At 54.9% G+C, this 24,049-nt stretch overlaps 6 protein-coding genes across 6 annotated transcripts; 4 read left to right on the top strand and 2 right to left on the bottom strand.

The window, feature by feature from the left end:
* Nucleotides 1–1,321: 1,321 nt before the first annotated feature.
* Nucleotides 1,322–3,152, top strand: BO70DRAFT_417322 (MCT family MFS transporter; the record flags this gene model as incomplete). The annotated part of the gene is made up of 4 exons (XM_025547411.1): nt 1,322–1,644; nt 1,778–1,884; nt 2,069–2,658; nt 2,723–3,152. Exons 1-4 carry the CDS (start codon nt 1,335–1,337, stop codon nt 3,150–3,152), a joined length of 1,437 nt encoding a protein of 478 aa, XP_025395393.1. The 5' UTR covers nt 1,322–1,334.
* Nucleotides 3,118–5,336, bottom strand: BO70DRAFT_152507 (Zn(II)2Cys6 transcription factor). The gene is made up of 3 exons (XM_025538226.1): nt 5,290–5,336; nt 4,348–5,226; nt 3,118–4,296 (listed from the first exon to the last, which is right to left on the bottom strand). The coding sequence occupies exons 2-3, from the start codon at nt 5,218–5,220 to the stop codon at nt 3,253–3,255; spliced, it is 1,917 nt and encodes a 638-aa protein (XP_025395392.1). The 5' UTR covers nt 5,221–5,226; nt 5,290–5,336; the 3' UTR covers nt 3,118–3,252.
* A 1,097-nt stretch (nt 5,337–6,433) lies between these two features.
* On the bottom strand, nt 6,434–8,309 carry egl3 (putative extracellular endoglucanase/cellulase; the record flags this gene model as incomplete). The annotated part of the gene is made up of 6 exons (XM_025539669.1): nt 6,434–6,577; nt 7,004–7,629; nt 7,680–7,777; nt 7,827–7,891; nt 7,943–8,151; nt 8,198–8,309. 6 exons carry the CDS (start codon nt 8,307–8,309, stop codon nt 6,434–6,436), a joined length of 1,254 nt encoding a protein of 417 aa, XP_025395391.1.
* Nucleotides 8,310–12,292: 3,983 nt separating this feature from the next.
* BO70DRAFT_366047 (HVA22/TB2/DP1 family protein) lies at nt 12,293–13,745 on the top strand. The gene is made up of 3 exons (XM_025544231.1): nt 12,293–12,548; nt 12,650–12,799; nt 12,851–13,745. The coding sequence occupies exons 1-3, from the start codon at nt 12,520–12,522 to the stop codon at nt 13,647–13,649; spliced, it is 978 nt and encodes a 325-aa protein (XP_025395390.1). The 5' UTR covers nt 12,293–12,519; the 3' UTR covers nt 13,650–13,745.
* Nucleotides 13,746–14,922: 1,177 nt separating this feature from the next.
* Nucleotides 14,923–15,445, top strand: BO70DRAFT_152438 (uncharacterized protein). The gene has a single exon (XM_025538225.1). It carries the CDS (start codon nt 14,965–14,967, stop codon nt 15,262–15,264), a length of 300 nt encoding a protein of 99 aa, XP_025395389.1. The 5' UTR covers nt 14,923–14,964; the 3' UTR covers nt 15,265–15,445.
* Nucleotides 15,446–17,553: 2,108 nt separating this feature from the next.
* Nucleotides 17,554–22,539, top strand: BO70DRAFT_400294 (putative eukaryotic translation initiation factor subunit eIF-4F; the record flags this gene model as incomplete). The annotated part of the gene is made up of 8 exons (XM_025546914.1): nt 17,554–18,216; nt 18,454–19,456; nt 19,522–20,210; nt 20,279–20,425; nt 20,476–21,783; nt 21,835–21,918; nt 21,967–22,343; nt 22,392–22,539. The coding sequence occupies 8 exons, from the start codon at nt 17,554–17,556 to the stop codon at nt 22,537–22,539; spliced, it is 4,419 nt and encodes a 1,472-aa protein (XP_025395388.1).
* Nucleotides 22,540–24,049: the final 1,510 nt, after the last annotated feature.

Genomic DNA, 24,049 nt, shown 5'->3' with positions numbered 1-24,049 from the left:
TTTGATATTCCATGGGTGCGGATTCTATGAGTCACAATTTGACAGTGAAATGAATATGATTAGGCATTATTGGAGGTAAGGCTTCCCCCCACCCCCCCCCCCCCCCCTCCTTTCTCTTTTTCCTCCTTCCGCCATCCTCTCTGTACCACAAGTCCGTCTTTCTATCTCCTAGCTTCTGCTTACTAGTATTCTGCTTATCCCTTCTGTTATATTTATCTTTCCCTACAGCAAGTTAGCCGAGCGAATCTTCATCGGCGGTGTCTGTATCGCGCCACCCAGACCTCAGTAATATCATTGTTCCTCCCAATCCTAAGGACACAACGATTTGCCTGATCAAGGACAATCTCTTTGCTGATAATGGAAGACCACCGAGGCAAAAGGAGAACTCCCCGCTCAGATATCGCAAATTGTTGAACATGGGTTGCGGCAATCTCGACCCTGACAACGACTCGATACTTCACATTCTCAACTAATGCAGTATGGCGTTGACAGTACACTTTATGCTACCGGTGCATTTATACAAAGATGGTCTTTTTATATTGCGGGAGACGTGGTCTCAAGTTCGTTACCGACCTCCAAAATTATACGGTACCTAGATCGATAAATACGCATCCTGATGATGGAATTATTATGCCGTCTGGGTATCTTTCAACTACGTCAGAAGGCTGATGAGCCACTAGGCTAGGAAGTTGGAGTCTGGGTGCTTATCATCATGCCTGTTAATCGATATGCGGGGGAAGTTGAGGTAGGATATCCCCATGCTTTTTTTATATCATGGATGGATGATGATACAATAGTATCACCTAATATTGTAGTAGTAGCACTGTAGCTGTAGCAGAACAATCTTGACCACTGCACCCTTTACATACTCAGCCCTAGTCACGCATAGACCCCTCCAAACAGATACATGAATTCAACAGGATATGATATCTTAGGACCAAAGGAACAACAGAACAAAAGAACTAACCCCCCAGCCAAGTAACCATCAATCCATCCCTTCGGCCACGGCCATTCCCACCCCCGAGGCCTCCCGCTAACCAGCATCAGCATACCAGACGCGAGGCGAAACGGACGGACGACGGGACCGAGAGGACCGAGACAGAGACCAAGACAGCGGGCGGGCGGCCGTTCACGAACAGCCGCGCCGGAACCCTCACGTCTACGCATATCATCATATAAGACTGCCTGCTTCTCATCCCTAGATTCGTGGACTTGTGATTGTAGTCATATCTGGACGAAAACTACCCTTCCTTTCTTTGACCTCTTCGTTTTCTTTCTCTTTTCTTTCTAACATAATAGAGAAAGAGACCGAGAATAGAAAGAAAAGTTCAAAGATGTCCTCGACAACAGAACTCATCGATCTTCAAGCGGATAATGATAATCCTCATCCCAGTCCCAGCCCCAACTCAAAATCCAATTTCACTGCCAACACCAACACCAATACTACCGACCAAACCGACCAAACAACCCTCCACTCCTACACCTACGACATCGAAACCAAGGAGCCTGTCGAGGAGGACCAAATCCATCACACTCACACTCACACTCACACAGATGCCGGTCCCCCCGACGGCGGATTCGCGGCCTGGTCCGTCGTGCTCGGCGCGTGGTGTGCCCTGTTTTGCAGTTTTGGGTGGACGAATAGTATGTTCCCCCTCTGTGTTTTTTCACTTACTTACTTCCTTCTTCCTTCTTTGCTATCTCTTTTGGGGGTTTCTTTTGCCTTGGGGGATTGTGCTGGCTGGCTAACTGAGCTAATGATGGGCACACTGTACAGGCATCGGCACGTTCCAGACATACTACGAGACGACGCTGCTGAGCGGGTATTCGGCGAGTACGATCGCGTGGATTCCCTCGTTGGAGGTGTTTTTCATGTTTTTGATGGTTTGTCTTGGTCTTTTCTTTCTTCTTTCCTTCCTTTCTTCATTTCTCTCTCTTTCTTTCTTTTTTTATCGGGTGTATGTATGTACTATATTTGATGTCTCTGGTCATCTGGTCAACAGTTGCATCTGCTGCATGTTCACGTTTATACCTGTCTATATGTATGACAAAAGGCTTACAACCGCAGGGCCCCATCGTCGGCACCCTCAGCGACACACTCGGCCCACGCAGTGTCCTCGTGGGAGGGACCTTCCTGCACGTATTCGGGCTAATGATGACGTCCATCTCGACCCAATACTACCAGGTGCTTCTCTCGCAGGGCGTCTGCAGCGCGATGGGCCTGTGCGCGATCTTCCAGCCGTCGATGAGCGCGATCCCGAGCTGGTTCGACCAGCGCCGCGGAACCGCGTACGGCATCGTGGCGACCGGCTCCAGTCTGGGCGGGATCGTCTTCCCGATCATGGTGGACCGGCTGATCAAGGAGGTCGGGTTCGCGTGGGCGATGCGCGTCGCGGCGTTCCTGATCCTGTTCTTGCTGGTGTTTTCGTGTATGTTTGTGCGGGCGCGCGTCGCGCCGCTCAAGCTCCAGCATCAGATGGATAGGGAGGTGTTGGTCAGGCCGTTTAGGGAGGTCAAGATGTGGTTGCTTATACTCGGCTTTGTGTTCTTGACGTTCGGTGTGTATATCCCCATTGATTATTTGGAGATGGCGGCCATGAGTCAGGGGATGAGTGCGGCGATGGCGCAGTATTTGGTCCCGGTTCTGAATGCGGGGAGGTGAGTTTCCCCTTGGGTTGGGTTAGGTTGGGTTGTGGATTGCTGATTGAGATGGGATATCTAGCTTTTTCGGCCGCATGCTGGCGGGCGTCTTCTCGGATAAAGTCGGCGCGTATAATATCTTCATCTCGGTTGGCACGTTCACGGGCATCTTGGTCCTCGCCGTCTGGGTCCCCGCGACCAGTAACGCGGGGAGTATCGTCTTTTCCGTCCTGTTTGGCTTCTCGTCCGGTGCTTACTTCTCTCTTGCGGTTGCTTTGGTGGCGGGGATTGCGCCGCCGAGGGAGATTGGGTATTGGACGGGGGTGCTCTTCCTGTTCGCATCGGTTGGTGGTCTGACGACCAATCCTATTGGGGGCGCTATTCTGCAGCATGATGATGGGTCGTATACGGGTATGAAGATCTACTCGGGCGTGCTCTTGATTGCGGGCAGTCTGTTCGTCATGGGAACGCGCATCCGTCAGACGGGATGGGTGCTGAAGAAGAAGTTTTGAGGGGGATTCGGTGGGTATATTCGCTGCTTTCATGTCTGTGGCCATTTAGTTTTATATACTCCGGATTAGAGTAGATATTCCGAGAATCCTACTTCATCGCTCATAACACGTCATCAACACTCGGGGCTAAACCCGTCCAGTCCGGAAATCCAATCACCCCCATGTCCCAGTTGACAAAGTCATAGAATGACTCTGCCGGGGGTGTCTCGGCGACTGGATGGTCTTCAGTGTCTGACTGCGCCTGATCCGCCTCCTGCCCATGTCTAATGTGCAACGCCTTGTCTCGCAGCCGGGCGATAATCGCCCACTTGGGTCCTGGATCTGGCCACGAGGGATCGTTCTCCGTCATATCGAAGGTACGCGTTATCCCTTGCCAGGCGCGGTCCACGTGCGGGTCCGCTGGGTACACGCACAGGTGCCAGAGTATGTACGTCAGGACATAATACGGGATGTAGGTCGAGGACAGCCAGCGAAACCCGCGCAAAAGCTCGTCGGTGGACATCTCCATGCTTCGCTCCAGAGCGAGGCAGGCTATCTCTAGAGTTTTCTCTCGTGCGGCCTGCCGCTCTGAGGTCGACATGGATGCGCTCTGGACTTGGAGTTCTTTCTGATGCATGTACATCTCCATCTTCAAGACTAGGACATCTCCGAGCATTATTCCCTGTCGCTGAATGGGGATGTTGGGATCGCCGTGTCGCAGATAAGCATTGTGCAGCTGGTCTTTCAAGTCCTGTATCAGTTCGCTGGGCTTTTTCCCAGTCACATGTCCCATCAGTACTCGGTGCAGCTCCTGTCGCTGCTGATTGGCCGTGGTGGTAATCAGAAACACTGTCATCTCGGTCCAGCATTCCTGGGGATGGGGCGGCGCTTTCGCCGTGACGGATAGATTCAAGTCGTCGCTGTTCGCGGGGAACACGGTGTCGCAGAACTCGTCTGCGCCGCTCACCATGACGCCGTGGTCCTCCGTGGTGCGGCTATCCGCGGTGCATATGTGCCACCATAGTCGCCGGCGCAGCTCGCATTCCAGTGGCGTCAATTTGAAATGTTTCCCGTCGCGGTGGAGTCCGATGGATTGTGCGGCTCGAAGGACCAGCCCTCGCATCGTCCATCCCGAGCGTCCACTATTATGATAGCGCAGGCACATCTAAAGAGTGAGCTTCCTACCAACAATGAGTAGAGGAGAGAATGGACCTACCTGATAAATACTCATCGCCTGCAACGACGTCAAAGTAGGAGCATCCAAAAACGACGAATGATAAAGCGCAAGCTCCAACCCTTGCTGATAGTTGCGAATGTCCGCAAGTCTCTCCTCATGGCCGGGCTCATCGGCAAGCAAGCTCGTAGTCGCAGCAAAGTAAATCGAGAAGAGCAACGCATGCAAGTCCGCCGGCGCGTCCTGCGGCCGGTTGATCGCCGCAAAGATGCGGGGCTGTGTCGAGGGAACGTGAATCACCTTGACAAGGGGATCAACCCGGTTTAGAAATATCTGCCAGAGCTGCGTCGCGTGCCACTGCGACGGGTGCATAGTCTGAAGGTCCGTTTCCGCCAGAAAGCGACTGACCAGGAGTCCATCCGCTTTGAGAGCCGGGGGGCGTCTGGAGTTGATCCCGTCGCTGACAGGAGTCGCGATGGTAGACTGCAGGTCTTTCTCCTTCTCTAGAACCCGCGATAGAAGCTGTTCGTTGATGTACCGGCCGTCCTCGACCAAGACGCCTCCGTGGATAGTCTGGTCGGCTGTCGTGGTGGTGCCAGTCGACGACGTCTGCCTACTCAGACGGTCTTCCACGGCAGAGTCTTGGGAGACATCATTATCCAGACTATTGTTGTCGGGGATCTGTCGGTCGCGGGACAAGGCCGCGATGGAACGCTCGAGCGATTCCAGCCGGGCGAGGACATCGGCGGTGGTTATCTTGGCGGAGCGACGTTTGATGTGATTCGGACCTGGGTACTGGCATGGAACCTTGTATCGCATGCAGTGCCCGCATGGAGAGGCCTTGTCGCAACGGACCTTGCGCTGGTGGCAGCTCAGACAGGACCGTTCGACGTTATACCGACGCGGGCGATCCATGTCTTGCTGTTGTTTCGAAGGTTAGTACGGAGTAGACTGCTAGAGGTAGCAGCGTGGGGTAAGACATACATTGACTCGACTCGGCTTGATTGAGTATCAGCATTCCATGCTGGTACCCCGTACATTTGCTATGATATGCGGGGGAGGATGAAGATGAAGATGTTCGGCGCGGCCATTCGCGAACGTCCGAAATCCCCGACCCGCTGAGTCAGGCATCACGTGAGAGGCATGGATGTCAACAAAACAACACTCTTAACTATTAAATACAGTATACTACCTACCCCAATTTACTCATTTAAAATAAATCGATAGTTAGATAAACAGGTAGATATATACTCCAGAAACTATAGCTAGACTAACACTCCCCGCCTCCACGTCACCCACCCACCCACCCACCCACTCAGCCCGATACACCACCCGTTTCACATTCAGCATCCATCCCCCTCTTCCCGTCCTCTGCGGCCTACCACCACCACCACCACCACCCAACCCACAGCGGATCATCCCCCCCTCCCAAACAAGCTTTTCATGTCTCGAACGCAAGGCGAATAGTTTTAGTTAGCGTTAGAGTTATGTCATGCCTCCTTACTATACTAACTACGCTACGCTACGTAGTATTGTGGTTGGTTGAGGTGTTTCCGGTTCTAACTTCTAACAGTAACAGTGACAGTGACGTTGGCTGTGTTTCGAGGGGGTGGAACGTTTTGGATGCCTTACTTACCCTCTACTCCGTACGGACCGGTCGAGAAAGGTTTCTCCGCGTTGAGGGCTGGGAGTTGAGCTGGATATCGAGAGACTAGGTAGGAGTGGAATCGGTCGTTTGGGTGGCTGGATTCGGGGATATCTATCTATCTATCTATCTATCTATCTATCTGATGATTGGGGGGGCGGGTGTGTTATACGACGGAGTGTTGTTGTAGATGGCTGGTTGGGGAATAAGCAAGTGTATCTGCTGGATGTATGATAGGAATAATCTAGGAACCCTTCTCTACGGATAATTCTCAGTATTATCAAGAAAAGTATACAGAGACGAAAACAGGTCGATAAAAGACAGACAGATGAATGACAATGCTGATAGCACATCGACCTCAGGTCACTTTTGATTTAAACAAATAAAGTTATATACAAGAATGAGAATCAGATTTGGCGCTCTATCTACGGCGATCTCCCGCAACATCCCCTCGACTCAGTAAGCAACGAGTGCAGCACACGCTTACTCGGCAACGCACTGGTAGTACCAGACGTTCTGCTCCTTGCAGGTGTAGGGGCTCTCGCACTCAGTGGGGCCGGTCCAGTTGATACCACCGCACTGGTAGTACTGCTTGACGAGGCCGGCGGAGGTGGTGGCCTCGGGACCCTGGGGGTCGCTGGCGGCGGCGCTGCCGGCAGCGGTGGCGGAGGCAGCGACGCTGGAGACGGAGGTGGCGGCGGTGGGGACGTAGACGGGGGTGGTGGCGTAGGCGGCAGCGGTGGTGGGGACGACAATGGCAGCGGAGGTGCTCTCAATGGGGGCCACGGGGGCCACGGAGGGGACGGAGGCCACGGAGGTAGGGACGGAGGCCACGGAGGTAGGGACGGAGACGGCGCCAACGGAGACGACGCTGGTAGGGACAGCAGCGGGGGTGGTGGCGGCGACGGCGACGGCGCTGGAGGTGGCGCTGCCGAGCTTGCAAGGACCAGCGGACTTGGACTTGCGGAGGGTGGTCTGGACGGCGGCGCTGGTGGCGGGGGCAACGGTCTCAACCTGGGCGGAGGTGGTGGAGGTGGTGTCGGCGATCAGAACGTTGGGGGTGGTGGTCTCCTGGATGGCAGCGGCGGTGGAGGTGGCAGCGGCAACGGAGGCGGAGCCGGAAGCAGCGACGCTGGCGGTGGTGCCGTTGGCGGGGAAGTACTTCTCCAGGATGGGGAGGTAGGTCGAGTAGGCAGCACCGGTGGTGGGCTCCAGGCTGTACATGTAGGATCCCCACCAGGGGCCGGCAGACCACCACTCAGCACCGGTCCAGACGTCGCTGTTCTCGGACATGTAGGAGAGCATGCCCTCGACGGCCTCCTCGCAGACGGAGTTGACACCACCGGCGAACTCGCCGATGAAACCAAGCTTGCCGTTGGTCTTGAGCCACTCGGTGGCGCTCTCAAGGCGGTTCTGACCGATGGTGGAGTTGACACAGGTCTCGGAGGTACCCGAGGAGTCGGAGTCGAGGTACTGGTGCATCTCGTAGATGATCTTGTCCTCGGTGTCGGTCAGGGCGGACATGTCGTCGTTGTACTCGGTCCAGGACCAGGCACCGGTGTAGGCGTTACCCTCGACGAAGATGTACTGGGTGGTGGCACCGGCGGCACGGATACCGTTGATGGCGGCCTGGTTCAGCTCGACGACCAGAGACTCCTCCATGTCGTGGTACTCGTTGTCTATGACCGTTAGCGAACTGCTCTTCGATGCCACCGGTGGGCTTCCTTACTGGTGTCGAAGATGACCAGGTCGTTGGAGGCGAACTCCGTGGCAACGTTGGTCCACCAGGTCTTGAAATCGGAGGTGGACTCGATGATGCTTCCATCGCTGCAGGGCATTAGCAGGCTGCCATGCGCGGCATGTCGACGTTACTTACTAACGACCGTAGTTGTGGGGGTCCAGGACGGCGTAAGCACCGGTTCCGGTAACGTATTCAACGGTCTGTTCTTGTTAGCTCGGCTAGCTCCAGATCCAGCGACGCGGCCAACATACCGACTTGAGGTCCGCCAGGTAGGTCGAGGCGAAAGAGCCAGTCAGGCTGTCGGGGGTCAAACGCTCCATCAGGAAGGGGATACGGAAGATGTTCATGCCCGCCTCGCGGAGGACAGCGATCTTGTCGGTCTCGGGCCAGATGTAGTCGGTGCCCAGGGTACCGGGGATGTTAGAGCCGAATTCAGCGCCAGACTCGCTGACACCGACCCCTACTGCTGTTAGCAACGTCCATAAATCCACCCGAAGGTCACGTACAGGTGAAGCCGGAGGCGGTGCGCTTCTTGATGTCCTTCACCTCGCGCTTGGAGGGCAGAGCCTGGACAAGGCTGGCAGCAGAGGCCGCAACGATCAGGTTGGTGATTCTCATTTTGAATGAATGTAGGTCGAACTGGTCGAAATGGAAAGAATGACTGTGGGTGGGAAGGAAAGAATGAATGAAGACAGAAAACTGAAGACAAGTAATGAATGTCAAGAACCAGTCTCGAGTGTGATGTGCCAAGCAGGAGCAACGAACGGTTCTGGGATCCCCATACTTATATTCGATCGTGGAGGGGGGGGAGCTCCTATCCCGTGATTCTCTATCATTTCGGCGGTCCCACCGGTTAATCTCAGCGGACGCCTCGGGCGCTTTCTCTGAGACAGTTACCTGGTGGCTCCCAGGGGACCATCCACTAGGGTGGGCTCCTGGGAGTCGAGAACCTCTTGCCCGAATCCTCCGGAGGATAAGGGCAGTGGGCACCACACCGGCGCGGAGGCTAGTGGCGCTCCTTCACGACCCTTAATATCTGAGTTGGCCACTGACAGACAGCTGGAAAGCCGCGAAAAAACGGCGGCCTTCAGGGGACTTTTGGCGGACATTCTGGCCATGACAGACAGACTCACGACGGCGTTCTTCCGACAGTTCGAGCAAGTGATGGGAGTTCGGTCGCATCGGTGGGGGAACGAGTAACACCGCTGTTACAGCGAAAGGCTTAGCCGCCGACAGGAAACCGCATCACATCGCCGGAGGAGCACTGGCCCCAAGCCAGGCCAGGCCGCCGTCCTTCATTTCTCCAGGTCAAATTTGCTCGTCCGGCGGCGTGGGGCCATACCATGCAACGTGCAGGCGATCTGATTAAGATGAAACCCGGTCACAACCCAAGCATCCTGTTCGTTGGTGGAGCGCCGACCGATTAATTAAAATTTTCCGGGTCGGTGGGAGCACGGAACCGGTCCATCGCCCGAGGCGACAGAGCGTTATTTTACTTCATTTAATTCGCATCGACGCCAGACTCGATTGATCACTCGAGGCGCTCGATTCGCCGGTGGTTCTTCACGGTGGTAATTTCTGGCCGGCCCGTCTTGATCCCACGGTGAGACACGGATTCGAAGGACCCACAGAAGCGGCCATGGAATCCACGGGAATCGGACTGACCTGTCATGTCATGGCGATGGCGCTGTTCCTGCATCGCCATATGCCGTCTGCCTGGCCTTGGCGGTGGGAAGGTGGCGTCACTGGGGGGGGTATAGTTGACAATTAAAGAGTTGATAGTTGATACGGGGGGGGTAGACAGGGATAGGAGGTTAGTGGAGGAGAGAGGAAGGAGGGGAAGTCGAAAGTACCGTTTGAATAACGGCGGGCTTAACGGGCAGAACGGGGCACCTCCTGAATGCCGCCTCGGCAGACGCACGTGCTAGACTCCGAGGCTGCCAGGCTGCCAGGCTGCCAGGCCCCCTCGGCCATAAGACAAGGTACTCTAGTTAAGTGCTCAATAGTGCAATAGTGCTCGATGCTAGACCCTTCAACATCCCTCGTACGGTGACTTAATTTCGGCCGGGTAATACTTCGCCACAACCTGTTTGCCCACAACCGGATTTTCCTTCCACCATCCCTTTCACTTCTTCGGCACTATAGGTTTGGATTGCTATTTTGGAGCTCTTTATATTGCCCGGCAATCTATTTCCCTGGCCACAGCCACCAATGTGGTCTAGGGGACCACCGGCGAAATTGGCACTGCTATCTTGGGAACTCGCTTCGGATGGCTCACTTTTGACTCTCGGCGTGGGCGGTTGACCTCGAATGATTGATTCCCCTGATGGACCGGGATGGATGAGATATGACGGGTGAACGTGGATAGGAGTCCGATATACGTGATTGTGCTTGGGTGAAGGGCGTGGCAGGTCTGATGGCTAATCCGAGGTGAGCGTTAAATAAGAGCTGCGTCCCTGTGCGGGCGGGTGGTTTTCTGGAACAGTCGGGCTGTGTGAATCTACTTGAGCCCTTGACCGGTCTGGACCACAACTTCGTCGGAGCCACATGAGTTCTTCCGCAGGTGGAACTACGATGTTCCAACCTGGGAGGGTTCATTGAGCGCCAGTCTGAGGAGTCCAGCTTTGCGATAAGTGCTTAGGGAAGATCGAACCACGCAGCCGGGTGATCCTGGCTCCAACGGGTCGAAGCCAAACAGAATGGCATTTGTAGATTTGACGCTTGGTGCTAGATAATAGACAGAGTACGTATAACCCTGGGTGGTGGGAGGAATGAAGGGTGGAGAGCTCTGGCGGGGAGACATACATACCATACCGCCTCTACTACCATTTGACGACGGCCATCCAACCTTCCAAGGCGCTTAAAACATCGCATCTGTCAGGTATACTCCGTATATTACAGGGGGCGTTTAGCTTCGTCTTTCTCTGTGGCTTCATATCACACTGGCTATCTTCAGATTAAATAACCTCAGTTGAGATGATGCGGTTTCTGGTGTACGTAGCCTGGTGAGAGTCGAGATCTCAGATCCTGTTATTGACATGAAGCTCCCAAGTGACTGTTGGTAGTAGTCTTTTGGGGAGAGCAATGCAACAATGAGAAGTACATGTTACTTCATGATTGTTGTTACTTTCCTTGCCTTTTTTTTATAGAGACAATGTGTTATTTTCTACTGGGAAATTTTGACGGATCCTGGGGGCTCTAATCGAGGATCAATCCTTTTTTCTTGGTGCTCATTTTTCACTCCGTAGACTTTGGCTTTAGAGCCACGACTGATCGGGAGAGGCCAGTCTGAATAGCTTCATGGTTAACAGAACTAGTACGCAACGCGATAGACAGGCGTGTTCCATGCGTCTCGATGCTTCTCAAAACACAGGCTTAGCCCCTTCTCCCATTATTAGGTTTAGATATGCTACAGACTCGCATACAGAAATATAGAATCAGCAGAACCGATGGACAACATCAATTCATCAAACTGAGCACATACAGACCTGTCGGCAAAAAATACTGAGAAACGGCCAGATTATATAATAGGGGTCTCGTAGCATCAACGGGCAGGATCCACGCAGGATGGCAGATTGGGGCGGTTTCTGCACGTCCGGTAGACGAGGCCATTGTTGGGCGTTGAGCTGGTATCTATCTAGTAGTGGGGGTTGAACAACAAAGCCGGCTCCACGCCTGGCCACCGCATCAATCCTGCATGTCAACCCACCATGTCCGGTCATGTCGTTTTGTCTGCAGAATGGTGATGATTCGTGTTGTTGGTTTTTATAATTATTATCAAGTTGTCTACTTCTTTATTTGAAATACTCCAGTGCTTTTAAAGAATGTTTGGAGTTCTCCCTTATAGTATATTATGTATACTAGTACATACTTATATATATACAAACCGGGTAAAATGACAGCTGCCAAGCGGGGAACCAGCGCTGTGTGCCCAGCACAGGGCCAGACCTGTGAGGCTACACAGTACAGGCCCTCAGTGGATCTTAAAGTTTATTGTCCTTGTTCAGCCACTGGATCGATTCTGTGCAGTTGGACAAATCGTACAGTCTTGGTGCATGTTGACTGGCAGATAGTTGTGCGCCCGAGTTGGGAACCTGGAACACCTCGAATCGGCTCACCGCGCGGGTGATCCGATCTCGTGGGAGTGGCAGTTGCCCTGCTCATGTCAGCGGAGCGTTCCTCAAAGCAGATACACTCCTGTCGAAGGGTGGTAGAAGTGCTGTAGAATAATAATAATAATATATGTACTCCGTAACTTACAGTGCTCTTGATGACGTCAGCCAGGCAAGAAGGCACCGGAAGCGGTAAGGCGGCAGGCAGCCTCGCTGGCCGGGGTCCAGTGATCAGTGATGATGGACACCACCGGGCTAACCGCAGTGGGCAGCCGCTAGTCCTCTTACGGCACGGGGTAGCATTGGCTGGAGTAGTCAGCAGGCCGAGCTAGGCCGCATCAGGCCTGCACTCTCTCCCTTCTCGTAGGGCTCGATCGAATGGATGGATCATCACCTTCTTGGCCGGCCCCAGTTTCTCAAGGCAGCCACGCTTTGTCTTGGGCCTCTTCCTCCTTCTTTTTAAATTTCTTCATCCCCTCGTTCTTGCTCCTCTTCGCCAATCCGTGCTCCCTTCATTGTCCGACGATCCTTGCGGCTGGCCGCTGTTCTTTGTCGTCCGCTGGTCGCGTGAAGCTTCTCTGCCCCGCAGTCCGCAGTCCGCAGCCCGCAGCCCGCAGCTGCTCAGCTTACCGACTGAACGATTCCCCCCCTCCCAGAACCATTTCCACCCGAGCTCTCCTCTCAGCCACCGACCAGGCTATAAACAATCGCCCGCCATGTTCGGTGTGATTGCGGACGCGCTGTCGTAGGTGTCTTCTGCTGTCCGGCTATCCCCCCGGATACGTCCGGAGCGTATCCTTCTTATCTATCCACCTGCGCACCCTGCTAACCATCTCTCCAACCCAGCTCGGTCATCACAATCCTCCTCCCCGTTTTCGCCTCCTACAAAGCTCTCCGCTCCGCCGAGCCTTCCCAGCTGGCACCATGGCTCATGTACTGGGTGGTTCTGTCGGTGGTGCTGATGGCGGAGTCGTGGACGGTCTTCATCCTGGGATGGTAGGTCGCCCGACGGGACACCACGGCGGTCTTGCTGACTCGTCGCCGCAGGATCCCCTTCTATAGCTGGATCCGTTTCTTCTTCTTCTCGTACCTCGTCCTGCCCCAGACCCAGGGAGCCCGGCTGTTGTACCAGGACTACGTCGATCCGTTCCTGGAGCACCACGAGCGCGAGATCGAGGAGTTCATCGGCCGCAGCCACGAGCGCGCCAAGGCGCTGGGCCTCCAGTACTTCTACCAAGCTCTGGACTACATCCGAGAGAACGTGCTGGGCTTGCCGGCCCAGCGCCCCGCCCCGCCCCCTCCGGCGAGTGGTCCGGCCGCGTATGCGCAGTCGCTGCTTTCCCGATTCAACATTCCCACTGCTGCCGGAGCCAGCGCGCCGGCCGGAGAACCCGCTCCCGCTGCGAGCAATGACTGGTTCTCCGCCATCAGCTCCGCGGTGGCATCCGTGGCGGCGTCCGCCGGCAAGACCCCTGAGGCACGCGGCGAGGCGCTGTCCGCCAGTGGTACCCTGCTGCCCCGCGAACTGGCTTCCATGTCCCGCGCGGACCGCGCCAACTTCATCTCCAACCAGCGCGACCTGCTGGAGGTGCTGCGCAGCGCCCTGGCCAAGGAGGAACGCGACCTGCACAGCGAATCCGACGACCTGGCGTACGGTCCGCCGCTGCGCAAGAACCGCAGCGAGAACTCCTTCACCCACGTCGAGCACGAGGACACCCAGGAACGCTCCCCCGATGGCCACGGTCGCACCAGCAGCGGAAACTGGGCGTCGGGCTGGTTTGGAGGCCAGGCCGCCGGCTCCTCTGGCGTCGACCACGGTCATGAGGCCGCGCGCAACCGGCAGTAGACTGGGCGATATACTGATTCGCTTCCCTTCCCTCCCCCCGGACCTTTGTATTCATGTCTATGAAAACTTAGAATGACATACCTACTCTTATCTGACTCTGCTGGATTGGTTTATTGGATGTGTAGCGGCGCTACGCCGTAGTGACGTGAATGCACCTTGCCGCACGCCTTGCCGCATGTCCCCCTGTCACTGCGATGCATGACAAGCCTAGGTACGTATCCGGGTCGTAACTGGTAATGCTGTCTCCCACATGGACAAACCATGGGTAGGTAGATAGTTACTATACTTATTTAGTACTATCATATCCATCACATATTACTATCACCTATTCCTATTACTATTACTATCCCTATCCCTATTATCACTACCTATCACCCCCAGCATAACACCTCACTTCCTCTACTCGCCCTCAAAACAAACCCACCCGTCAAAACCAAATCAATATCCTAGTTTAGATACCTCCTCTACCGCCCCCCCCAATAACCCTTCCCTTCCCTCTATTCCATATCTATATATACCTATGTCTATATCCATAATTATATCCATATTCATATCCATATCCAGTTCCAGATTCAGGTTCAGGTTCAGTGCTCCCTACTAGGTATGAATATGAAGCATATCTCACTAATAAAATCCCCTACCCCGGCCCAATCCCAGCCGAAGTCTAGCTAAATATCTGGATATAACTAACTTGGGATAAGTATATATCTTATCCAGATATAAAACCTTTGTATATCGCTGTAGCTGTAGCTATAGCTATAGCTATACCCTTACTCAAACTTCAATTATACTCATACCCATGAATCTATGTATGTAAACCAACTACCAACTAACCAACTAATCCACCCCATCACTGCAAACAACAAGCAACAAGCAACAAACAACCTACACGCACGCATGCGCGCACCAAGAATGTGGGTTTTGTGTTTTGTGTATTAAGATTATCATTGAGATCATCTTATGAGATTGGTGTTGGTGTTGATGTTGTCTTGGGTATAGACCTACATATCTATTATCTATTTATCTATCTACCTGCCTACCTGCCTATATTAGATATTACCCACCCACTGCTCTGTGTTCTAGTAGTGCTATACACTAGGTGGTAGGGGATATATATATACATCATGATAGTAATATAAGTGTAGGCAAGGGGAAAGAATACTGGATAAATGGGTTTCTTTTGGGGATGGTGTTGGTGGTGATACTGATGCTAATACCAATATTAGGTTGATGGCGATGGCGATCCTAACACTGCTGCCAACACCCACAAACACTGATACTAACACTAAATACAAACTACACAACATAACCACCCATGCATACTCAGAAAACCCAAGCCCCTGGTAACAATAATACGTTAATATTTCTAATAGCAGTCAATGGTATTAGACCCCTTCCCAGCATCGACTTGATTATATATATATCTTGGCGATCCGGGGTGCGGGGCGGTTATATAGAGGGTTGCGATTATGGTGTGGTCTGTGTTTTGTGTTTGGGGGGTCGAGGTGGTTGTGATGGTGATGGAGATGGAGATAGGGATAAGAACATTGTTGTGTGGGTTAAGTTGGGGAATGGGGATGGGGATGGGGATGGGGATCAGGATAGGGATGAATAGAGTGGGAAGGGGATAGGAAGGGAGAAGAAGGAGAATAATCAATAAGAAGGGCAGGGGATAAAGAAGGATACAGAGTACGGAAGGGGTTCACTGGGTATTGCCAATCAAGGGAGAAATAGATTTCTACAGGAGATATATCGAACTTTTCCAGGTCGAATAATAAATACTCCATAGATAGAGGGCTAACTTGGATACTCTGTACTACTACTACTACTAGCACTACTACTAGATAAATGGAAAAGTCCAAGCGCAACTCAAGCACCAGCCCAATCAAAGCAGGAAAATTACTTTTCTTCAATACCTAGTCAAGTCGGCCGGCCGGCCAGCCAAGCAGCAGCCGATGTCAGGCATGCCTGTGCGCCATCCAGTCACCCTACCCTGCACGGCCGGGATGAGGCGAGATCGCGCGCACAGAACGACCAAAAGAAAAAGAAAAAAAAGAAAAAAAAAAAAACAAACCAAAATTGCTAAAAATAAACCTGCGGTGTCTTGCTATCTGTGTGCTATCGATAGGGATAGCCTACCCATCTATCTACCTAAGTAAGCAGTATGGAGTGGTACATGTCCCTACCCAGGCAGTGGTGGTATCTCCTGGAATGCTGGGATCGGGATTAAGGGTGGGTGGATGGGAGGAGGTTGTTGACCGGGCGATCGGGTGCATGGTTGGGTGCTCGGGCGTGCGAGTCGATCTGGGCTGGGTTTTCGGTTTTTGTGATGTATTTCTTTCTTCTCTAGGTAGTTTCTTTGCTGGTGTCTGAGGAGGAGGTTGGGCAAATACTACCGATCTTGGAATATTCACTGTAACAACATGAAGGCTGCTGCTATATCCACTGCCTCAACATCAGCTGAGCCCCAGGTAACACAGAACGATCAAGTGAAGGCACCGCAGTGAAGCCGCTGAAAGAAAGAGCATGACCATGACCGTCCGGTATGATACAGGTATCATACCGGGGCTCCTGCACGGTGTGGCAACCCGCAGCGCCATGTCTGCCTGAGGCGGCGACACCGCCATGAAGACTCGGATTGATCCGCGTCATTCTGGCGCGGCTGACTCGGCGGACGAGACGGGCGCGTCGGGGATAGGCAAAGCAGGAAAGCAATCGCCGGAGGGACCAGGACTGGAATCCTCACGGCTGCTGTATGGTCTGACGGCCTGCCAGGCGCGCCGGGTTGAGTGGCCACGAACAATGGCGATGACAATACTAGAGGGAGGCCGAGGAGGGTGTTACCCCCAATAATACCCAGCCGGGCCTAGCGACATCCTTGGCTCTCGGTGGCCGTCGCCGCCTTGACCCGATGGGCGGAGATTCCGCGCTGATGCGTGTGCAGGCTGGCAGGCTGGCAGGCTGGCAGGCATCGGCGCATCCGAATAAGCGGTGCCGTGTGACTGACTCAAAGAAGAGTGATCAGTGACTCCTGATGGATTGCTAGAGTCCGTCCTGTCATCGGGAGATATGGAGTATCATGATCTATCAAGTCATCTTTTGGCTAGGTAGGTAGTAGTTTGACGTGGTCGAGGTTGTGGGTTGGTAATATTGTGTTTTTGGGGGGGGGGTTGGTTGGTTGGTGTTGTAACAGGTAACTACTTACCTTACTGTTGTTCCGCTAAGACTAAGAGACGTTCTGGCGGGTGCCTTCCTGTTTGGTCGGTCTGGCGGGTGTGGTGTCGACGCTAAACCGCAAGAGGGCGTATGGTAATTAAAAAAAAAAAAAAGAGCAGACATAGATACACACACACAGTAAGGTGACCGACCACCACCAGCACCTCCTCCTCTGCCCGGCCAAACACCAAAAGGAAAAGGAAAAATTAGGGAACCGAAATCTTTTACCCTCCAAACTTCCTCGCCTTCCCCCCCCTCCCTCTCCTCCTTCTTCCTTTTCCCTTTCCTCTTTTTTACCCCAGATCTATCGTCGTTGACCACGACGTGATATCTTTCTTGTCCCGTGGTCTTCGTTTTCTGGCCCTCTCCTCTCGTTCATTCCCTTGAACGAAACTCCCCCCTCCTCGATTTTCCCCGTTACCTGTGGGATTCTTTGGATGTGCGGTTCTAGAGCGTCATTCCTCTGACTGCGGTAAGTACTAACAATCTCACTCTGCTCTCCCCTCCCACCCCCCTCTCTAGCACAAACATCCCCCCCTCTTCCCTTCCCTCCTCTCCCCTCCCTTCCTCTTGTTCATATCTCTAACAGATTTTGCTTCCCCCCCAGACAGGCCTCCTCCCCCAACTCTCGTCTCAACCTCCTCCTCCAACAAAAGCGCCTCTATTTTTTCCGCACATATCCTGTCTAATGAGCTCGATCCCTCCCAAGTCAGGCCCTCAACCTCAAGGACAGAGCACCTCGACCCAGGCCGCCTCCTCCGCCCAACCCTCCGGGAAATCATCGCCCCAGGCGCCGGTTTCCACGTCCTCGTCCGCCACCACGACGGCTCCTCGCTCGTACGCTAACGCCACCAAGAAGTCCGCGACGGACTCGACCGCCGCTCCCGTCACCGTGGGCGGCCCAGCGCAACATGGGAAGTCGACTACAGCATCCTCTGTGAGCGGCAAACCCATGCAGCAATCCCAACCCTCTGGCGTTACCATCGTCAATGGCGCCCCGGCCCCGGCCTCTCAGGGCGACCACTCCAGAAAGCCGTCCGTGACCATCACATCGGCCGGCACCTCGGGCTACATCCCCAACGGCGGCCAGACCGGTCGTCCGAACAGTCTGCAGTTCGGCTTCGCCAACCCGCAGTCCTCCCCCAACATGGGCAATCCCGCCGCCTTGGCCAACCAGCCTCCGTCGGGCTTGGGGGTTACTCCGCCCACGAACCCCCGTGTGACCTCCCCCCAGACCTCCCCGTCGCCCATCCCGCAGCCTGCTTCCAGCGGTGGCCGGCCACCGCCGTCGTCCTATCAGGCGCAGGGCAACGTGCCGAACTTTGGAAGCTTTGGCGATGCCGGTGATAACGTAAGTGGCCTTTCCCGTTCTTTGTATACCCCCTCTTCTCCCGTGCAGAATATATCCTCGTGTCGCCGCCTGCACCATATGCGTGTGCGTGTGCGGGTGGGCGAGACGCAGGATCGCAGGAATTCCTCAGGTGAAGAATGGAAGAAAAAAAGTTTTCGGGGAGCACAGCTTGTTTCTTGGCATTCCATCGCATCCCCACTCACTCGTGAAATGCTGGTATTAATAATGATGCGCTAGCAACAGATGCGCCCGGCTCCGCAGGCACCCCTTGGTCCTGGCCCTCAGTCGACCCATCTGCGTCGCGAATCGTCTCAGTCGACCCACAGCGATATGAGCAACCACATGGGCAGCGCTCCCGGCCGTGGCGGTTACCCCCATCAGGGCGGCCGTGGACGCGGATATTCCCAGTCCAGCTACCAGGGTCAGATCCCCTACTCTCCAGGTCCCAACTTCCGCTCGACTCCTAGTCAGCCCCGTGGCGGCCCCAACATGGCTCCCCAGTTCCACCCCCAGAACCAGGGACGCCCCCTGGGCTTCCCCAACTCGCCGCACCAAGCGAGCCGCAGTCCCGCCCTGGCCACCGCCCATCCGGCCACCCCCCAGATGAACCAGGTGCCGATGGCCCACGCCCAGATGCCGCCGCAACCCTATGGCTATGCCCAACCCATGGGCCCCCAAACTGTGAGACCCCAATCATTCCTAAGGACCCAGACGCGCCGTGGCGCCATCCGAGGCAAAAAGGCAACCCCCCGTCAACACTCCAATCGTTCTACCCTTTTGCCCCAAGTCCCCCTTCCACTCCCCAATCTGTCTCCAGAGAGTGGGCAGTTTGAACGCTATCTAACACTGATGAAAAACAACCAGGCGTACCCAGGCTATGACCCCGCCGCCGCCGCTGCCTACGGCTACCCCTACGGCTTCAACATGACCAATGTCAACTACATGGCCCCTCCGTCGCCGCAGCCCCGCCCGGGCATGCCCTACAACCCTCAGGCGCCGTACATGCAGAATCAGTACCAGGTACAGCCCCCCGCGCAGGCAACCTCCCTGTCGCGCTCCCCCTCACAGGTCTCGAACGACCGGCCCGGCTCCAGCCTGGGTCAAGGCCAGCCTCCGGCGGGTCCTCCCGTGCACACGCACACGGCCAGCCGTTCGTCCAACAGCCCCGCCCCGCCCAAGACCCCGTTCGTCATCCCTTCGGCCAAGAAGAGTGCCCTCGTCATCAAGGACCCTGCCAGTGGTGCCGTGAAGACGTTCGAGAAGACCCCGGCCTCTCCTGCCCGGATCACTCCCTCCCCGGTCAAGATCGCCACGCCGACCTCGACTCCTCCCCTCGCACCGGAAGCAGCGCCGACCACACCCGCACCGACTCCAAGGCCACTAAGACGGACGAGGAGAAGAAGAAGGAGCTGAGGGACGCCGTGCGCCAGAAGATCGAGCAGGAAGAGGCAGAGCAGCGTCGCAAGGCCGAAGAGGAGCAGGCCGCTGCCCGCAAGAAGGAGGAAGATGAAGAGGCCGCGCGTAAGAAGGCCGAGGAAGAGGCCGCCCAGAAGCTGAAGGACGAAGAGGAAGCCGCGCAGAAGAAGGCTGCCGAGGAGGAAGCCGCGCGCAAGGCCCTCGAGGAGCTCAGCTTGAAGGAGAAGGCTGCCGAGGCCAAGGCTGAGGAGCCCGCCCCTGCCCCTGCTGCCGCCCCTGCCGACGATGACGATATCGATTACGATGCCATCGAGCGTGAGATGGCCGAGCTTGAGGCCAAGGAGCGTGCCGCTGAGGAGGCGTACTACGCCAAGAAGAAGGCCGATAAGGAGGAGAAGGAGCGCAAGGAGAAGGAGGACCTTGCCGCATACGAGGCCAACATGAAGGCTGCGGAGCGCGAGGCCGAGGCTCGCGAAGAAGCCCTTGAGAAGAAGCGTCAAGGCGGCGTCGAGGATGCCGACTCCAAGAACAAGGAGCTCTTCGCCTCTCTCAAGAAGGGTGGATTCCCTGCTACCGAGGTCAGCACTCCTGGCGACAGTGGTACCGCCACGCCTACCTCCGATCTGTCGATGGGACCCCCGCGAAGCCCGCCAGCGCTGCCAAGCAGAAGCCCGCGGCCCTCAAGCTGGAGACCACCAAGGCGGTCGAGCCCCCTCAGCCCAGCGCCGCCATGAAGGCTCTCCAGTCTGCTCGCTTCGTTGAGGACCTCAGCAAGATTGAATATCCCTCGTCCGTTGCCTCTCCCAACCCGGCCCTGAACGACAACGCCCCGCGGACCGCAAGTTCCACTACAACAAGGAGTTCTTGCTGCAGTTCCAGGCCGTGTTCAAGGAGAAGCCTTCCATCGACTGGGATGCGCGCGTCCGCGAGACCGTTGGCGACAGCGACTCGTCTCGTCCCCAGTCTGCACGCACGCCCATGATGGGTGGCCGGAACAACTCCCGGTCTGGTGTGACCCCCGGCTTCCAGATGGGCAACTTCGGTCAGACCCCCAGCCGCAACCTGCCGCCCAACACCACCTCCGAGCAGCGCTTCGCTATGTCGAACGCTGCCCGCACTGCTTCCATGGGCAACCCCTTCGGTCAGTTCGGTCGCCCCGGCCTTGGTGTCGGTGCTCCCTCCATCAGCCGCACCAACTCCGCCAGCGCCATGCACCCTGGTATGCCCCAATCCCCCCGGGTTGGCTCCAGCAACCGTTCCGGCACCCGCACCGGAAGCAAGCGCGACAGAGGACATGGCAAGAAGGAGGAGGATATGGCGAAGTCTATGCCCCTCACCGCTGGCATGGATATCCAGGCTCTGGAGACCTCCACCACTGGCTGGAAGCCTCGTAGTATTGGGGCTGCTCCGGCTGGTCCTACTCCGGCTGGTTCTGCTTACATGCCTCCCGACATGGTGCAGCGTAAGGTGAAGGCCGCGCTGAACAAGATGACGCCCGAGAACTTCGACCGTATCTCCGGCCAGCTCTTGGAGATCGTTTCTCAGTCTAAGGACGAGACTGATGGTCGCACTCTGCGCCAGGTCATTCAGCTCACTTTCGAGAAGGCCACCGATGAGGCCCACTGGGCTTCCATCTATGCCAAGTTCTGCAAGAGCATGTTGGAGAGCATGAGCGCCGAGATCAAGGACGAGAACATCCACGACAAGAACGGCAATGTGGTTGCTGGTGGCAGCCTGTTCCGCAAGTACCTGCTCAACCGTTGTCAGGAGGAGTTCGAGCGTGGTTGGAAGGTCAACCTACCCCCCAAGCCCGAGGGCCAGACCGAGGAGGCCGCCATGATGTCGGACGAGTACTACAAGGCTGCCGCCGCCAAGCGTCGTGGTCTTGGTCTCGTCAAGTTCATTGGTGAGCTGTACAAGCTGGGCATGTTGACGGAGCGCATCATGCACGAGTGTGTGAAGAAGCTTGTCGACTACGACGGCATGCCCGACGAGGCCGAGGTTGAGAGTTTGACCAGTCTCCTGCGCACCATCGGTCTCAGCCTGGATGCCTCGGAGCGCGGCCACGCCATGATGGATGCCTACTTCCAGCGCATCAACCTGATGGTGCAGACTCCTGGCCTGCCCAGCCGTCTGAGATTCATGCTGCTCGTAAGTTGATCGCGCCCGGTTTCGTGAAGTATTACTGACCGAACTCTCTAGGATATCATCGATCTGCGTACCGCTCGCTGGATGTCGAAGGATTCCGACAAGGGCCCCAAGACCATCCAACAGATTCGTGAAGAGGTACGTTCGTTTGACTCAGGTGGCCGATCGTGTACTAACCACCTCTAGGCCGCCCGTGCTCAGCAAGAAGCCGAGATGGAGCGTCTCCGCCAGCAGGCCAACCGTGGCAGCCGGCCGAACATGGGCCGCGGCGACGCGCGCAGCTACAGCAACTACGGCAACCAGGCGCCCCCGCCGGACTTCGCGTCCAGCAAGGTCGGCAGTGATGACCTCCGCCGCCTGCGGACAACTCGCAACACCAACCAGCCGATGTCTTTCGGACCGTCCAGCATGCTGGGCTCCCGTAGCAACAGCGGGCGGAAGAACTTTGGCCCTGGCGGCAACCTGGTTCGTGGCAGCGATGACAGTGCTCAGAGCAGCCGGACTGGCACGCCCACGGGCAAGAAGGAAGACAAGGAGGCTGCCTCCTCGATGAACGCATTCAGGTTGGTACCGACGATCGATCCCAGTGACGCACGCGCTAACTCGTTCAGTGCTCTGGCTGCCCTGGAAGACCGGGACAACCTGGCCACCTCTCCCCCGTCGAACCCTACCTCCCCTCTCCTGACCAAGTCGCAACCCGCGGCTGCTGAGCGCCGACCCTCCAAGACCCCGTCGAAGGACGGCGAGGAAGCATCATAGATTCTGTCGCAATGATAATGAAAAATGATTCCATTCTTCTGGAAAGACTTTCTTCTCACTTCTTTTTGACACCTAGTCACGACATGTCCATCATGTGATTTGAAATGAACATTCCTCCTAATCTTCTCGTCCATGATTTCGGCAAACCAAAAAGCTCGGTCGCTTCATACTTCTCCGCGGAGGGATAGAGGGGACGTCCGACATTCTCTTGTACAATTCTGCTGCTACGACCCATAACGGAGGTGCGGGGGGGGTTCTTGAATCTAGCGAGATAGGTTTGGTTTCGCAGGGGATGGTGTTTTTCATGATATGACATGACTTGACCTTGAACCGACCTTGCTATGTCTCTCTTCTTATCTATTCTTCTATCCTGTTGTTTCTTTTTTGCATTTTCCAATACCCGGAGAGCTTTGACGGTTTCTCCTCTCCGGTTTGGTTGCTGTCTGTCTGTCTGTTCTTAAAATGGGCATGGGCGGTCGGTGGCGGTATTCAAACCGGGGCGGGACTTGCAGGCTAGCCACGATATTTGCTTGTGTCATGCGCGAGAGTTTAGTAGTACTAGTGATGTCTTTTCTTTCTTTCTTTCTTTCCTTCCTTTTCTCTGAATGTCCATGCATTGCATCTACACTGGTTCCTGCGGTGTGTGTTGCTGGCGATAAGCTTGCAGTGTGTCGCGCCGTGTCGTGTCGCGTCTGTCTCTTGACTTTTGCTTTTTCCTAGACAAAATCTCGTTAGAAAAAGTTTTTTTCTCTTTCCTTCACTCTTCTTTCTTATACTCTTCGATGAGTCTTCTGAGGCTTCCTTCTTCCTTTTTTTTAATGTTCCGTTTTCGGCATAGGAGTGAGTGAGTGTTGCCGTTGGAGGAGAGATGTCTTGTCTCAATATTACTTACCTTAACTTAAATTAACTTCACTTATCATTTTCCACTTGAATGTTTTGTTTGGATTAGGGGAGAAGGGGGGGGGGGGTCCGTAATGGTGTGGTGGTCATGGATTATAGATAGATGGTAGGTAGTACTGTAGTATACTTACTCCATTTCCCATCCAAGCTAACCTAACTAACCAAAATAAAATCCAAGAACAAAGGTTCTTGTTTGTTTGTTTGTTTGTTAGTGAGGGTTGGCGGGTTAGTTAGTTGCCCAGTGAAGTTACTGGCATGCTATGTATGTATGTATGTCTGTATATGTGTATGTATGTATGGGCTTGCTGATTGCTATGGTTAGCATTGCTGTTACTATTGCTTTTGCTATTGCTGTTACTATTGCTATAATTGCTATTATAGAGTAATAAGCTAGCGAGCTATGCTGTTGATAGTGATGTCATATAGTTAGGTAGTATGTTAGTATGTTAGTATGTTAGTATGTTAGTATGTTAGTATGTTAGTATGTATGCCGTGGTAGGTGGTTGGTAGGTGGTATGTGGTAAGTAAGTGGGAAGTGGTAGGTACTGGTGGTAAGTAGATCTGATACCTCCTCGTACCCCCCTCCCCCCTGTAGATAGACAGTGGATAG

This window comes from Aspergillus heteromorphus (assembly GCF_003184545.1).
Source record: "Aspergillus heteromorphus CBS 117.55 chromosome Unknown BO70scaffold_35, whole genome shotgun sequence".
In the NCBI taxonomy this organism is placed as follows: Eukaryota; Fungi; Ascomycota; class Eurotiomycetes; order Eurotiales; family Aspergillaceae; genus Aspergillus; species Aspergillus heteromorphus.
The sequence above is the reverse complement of the archived record's forward strand: the minus strand, read 5'-3'. Positions and strand labels throughout refer to the sequence as shown.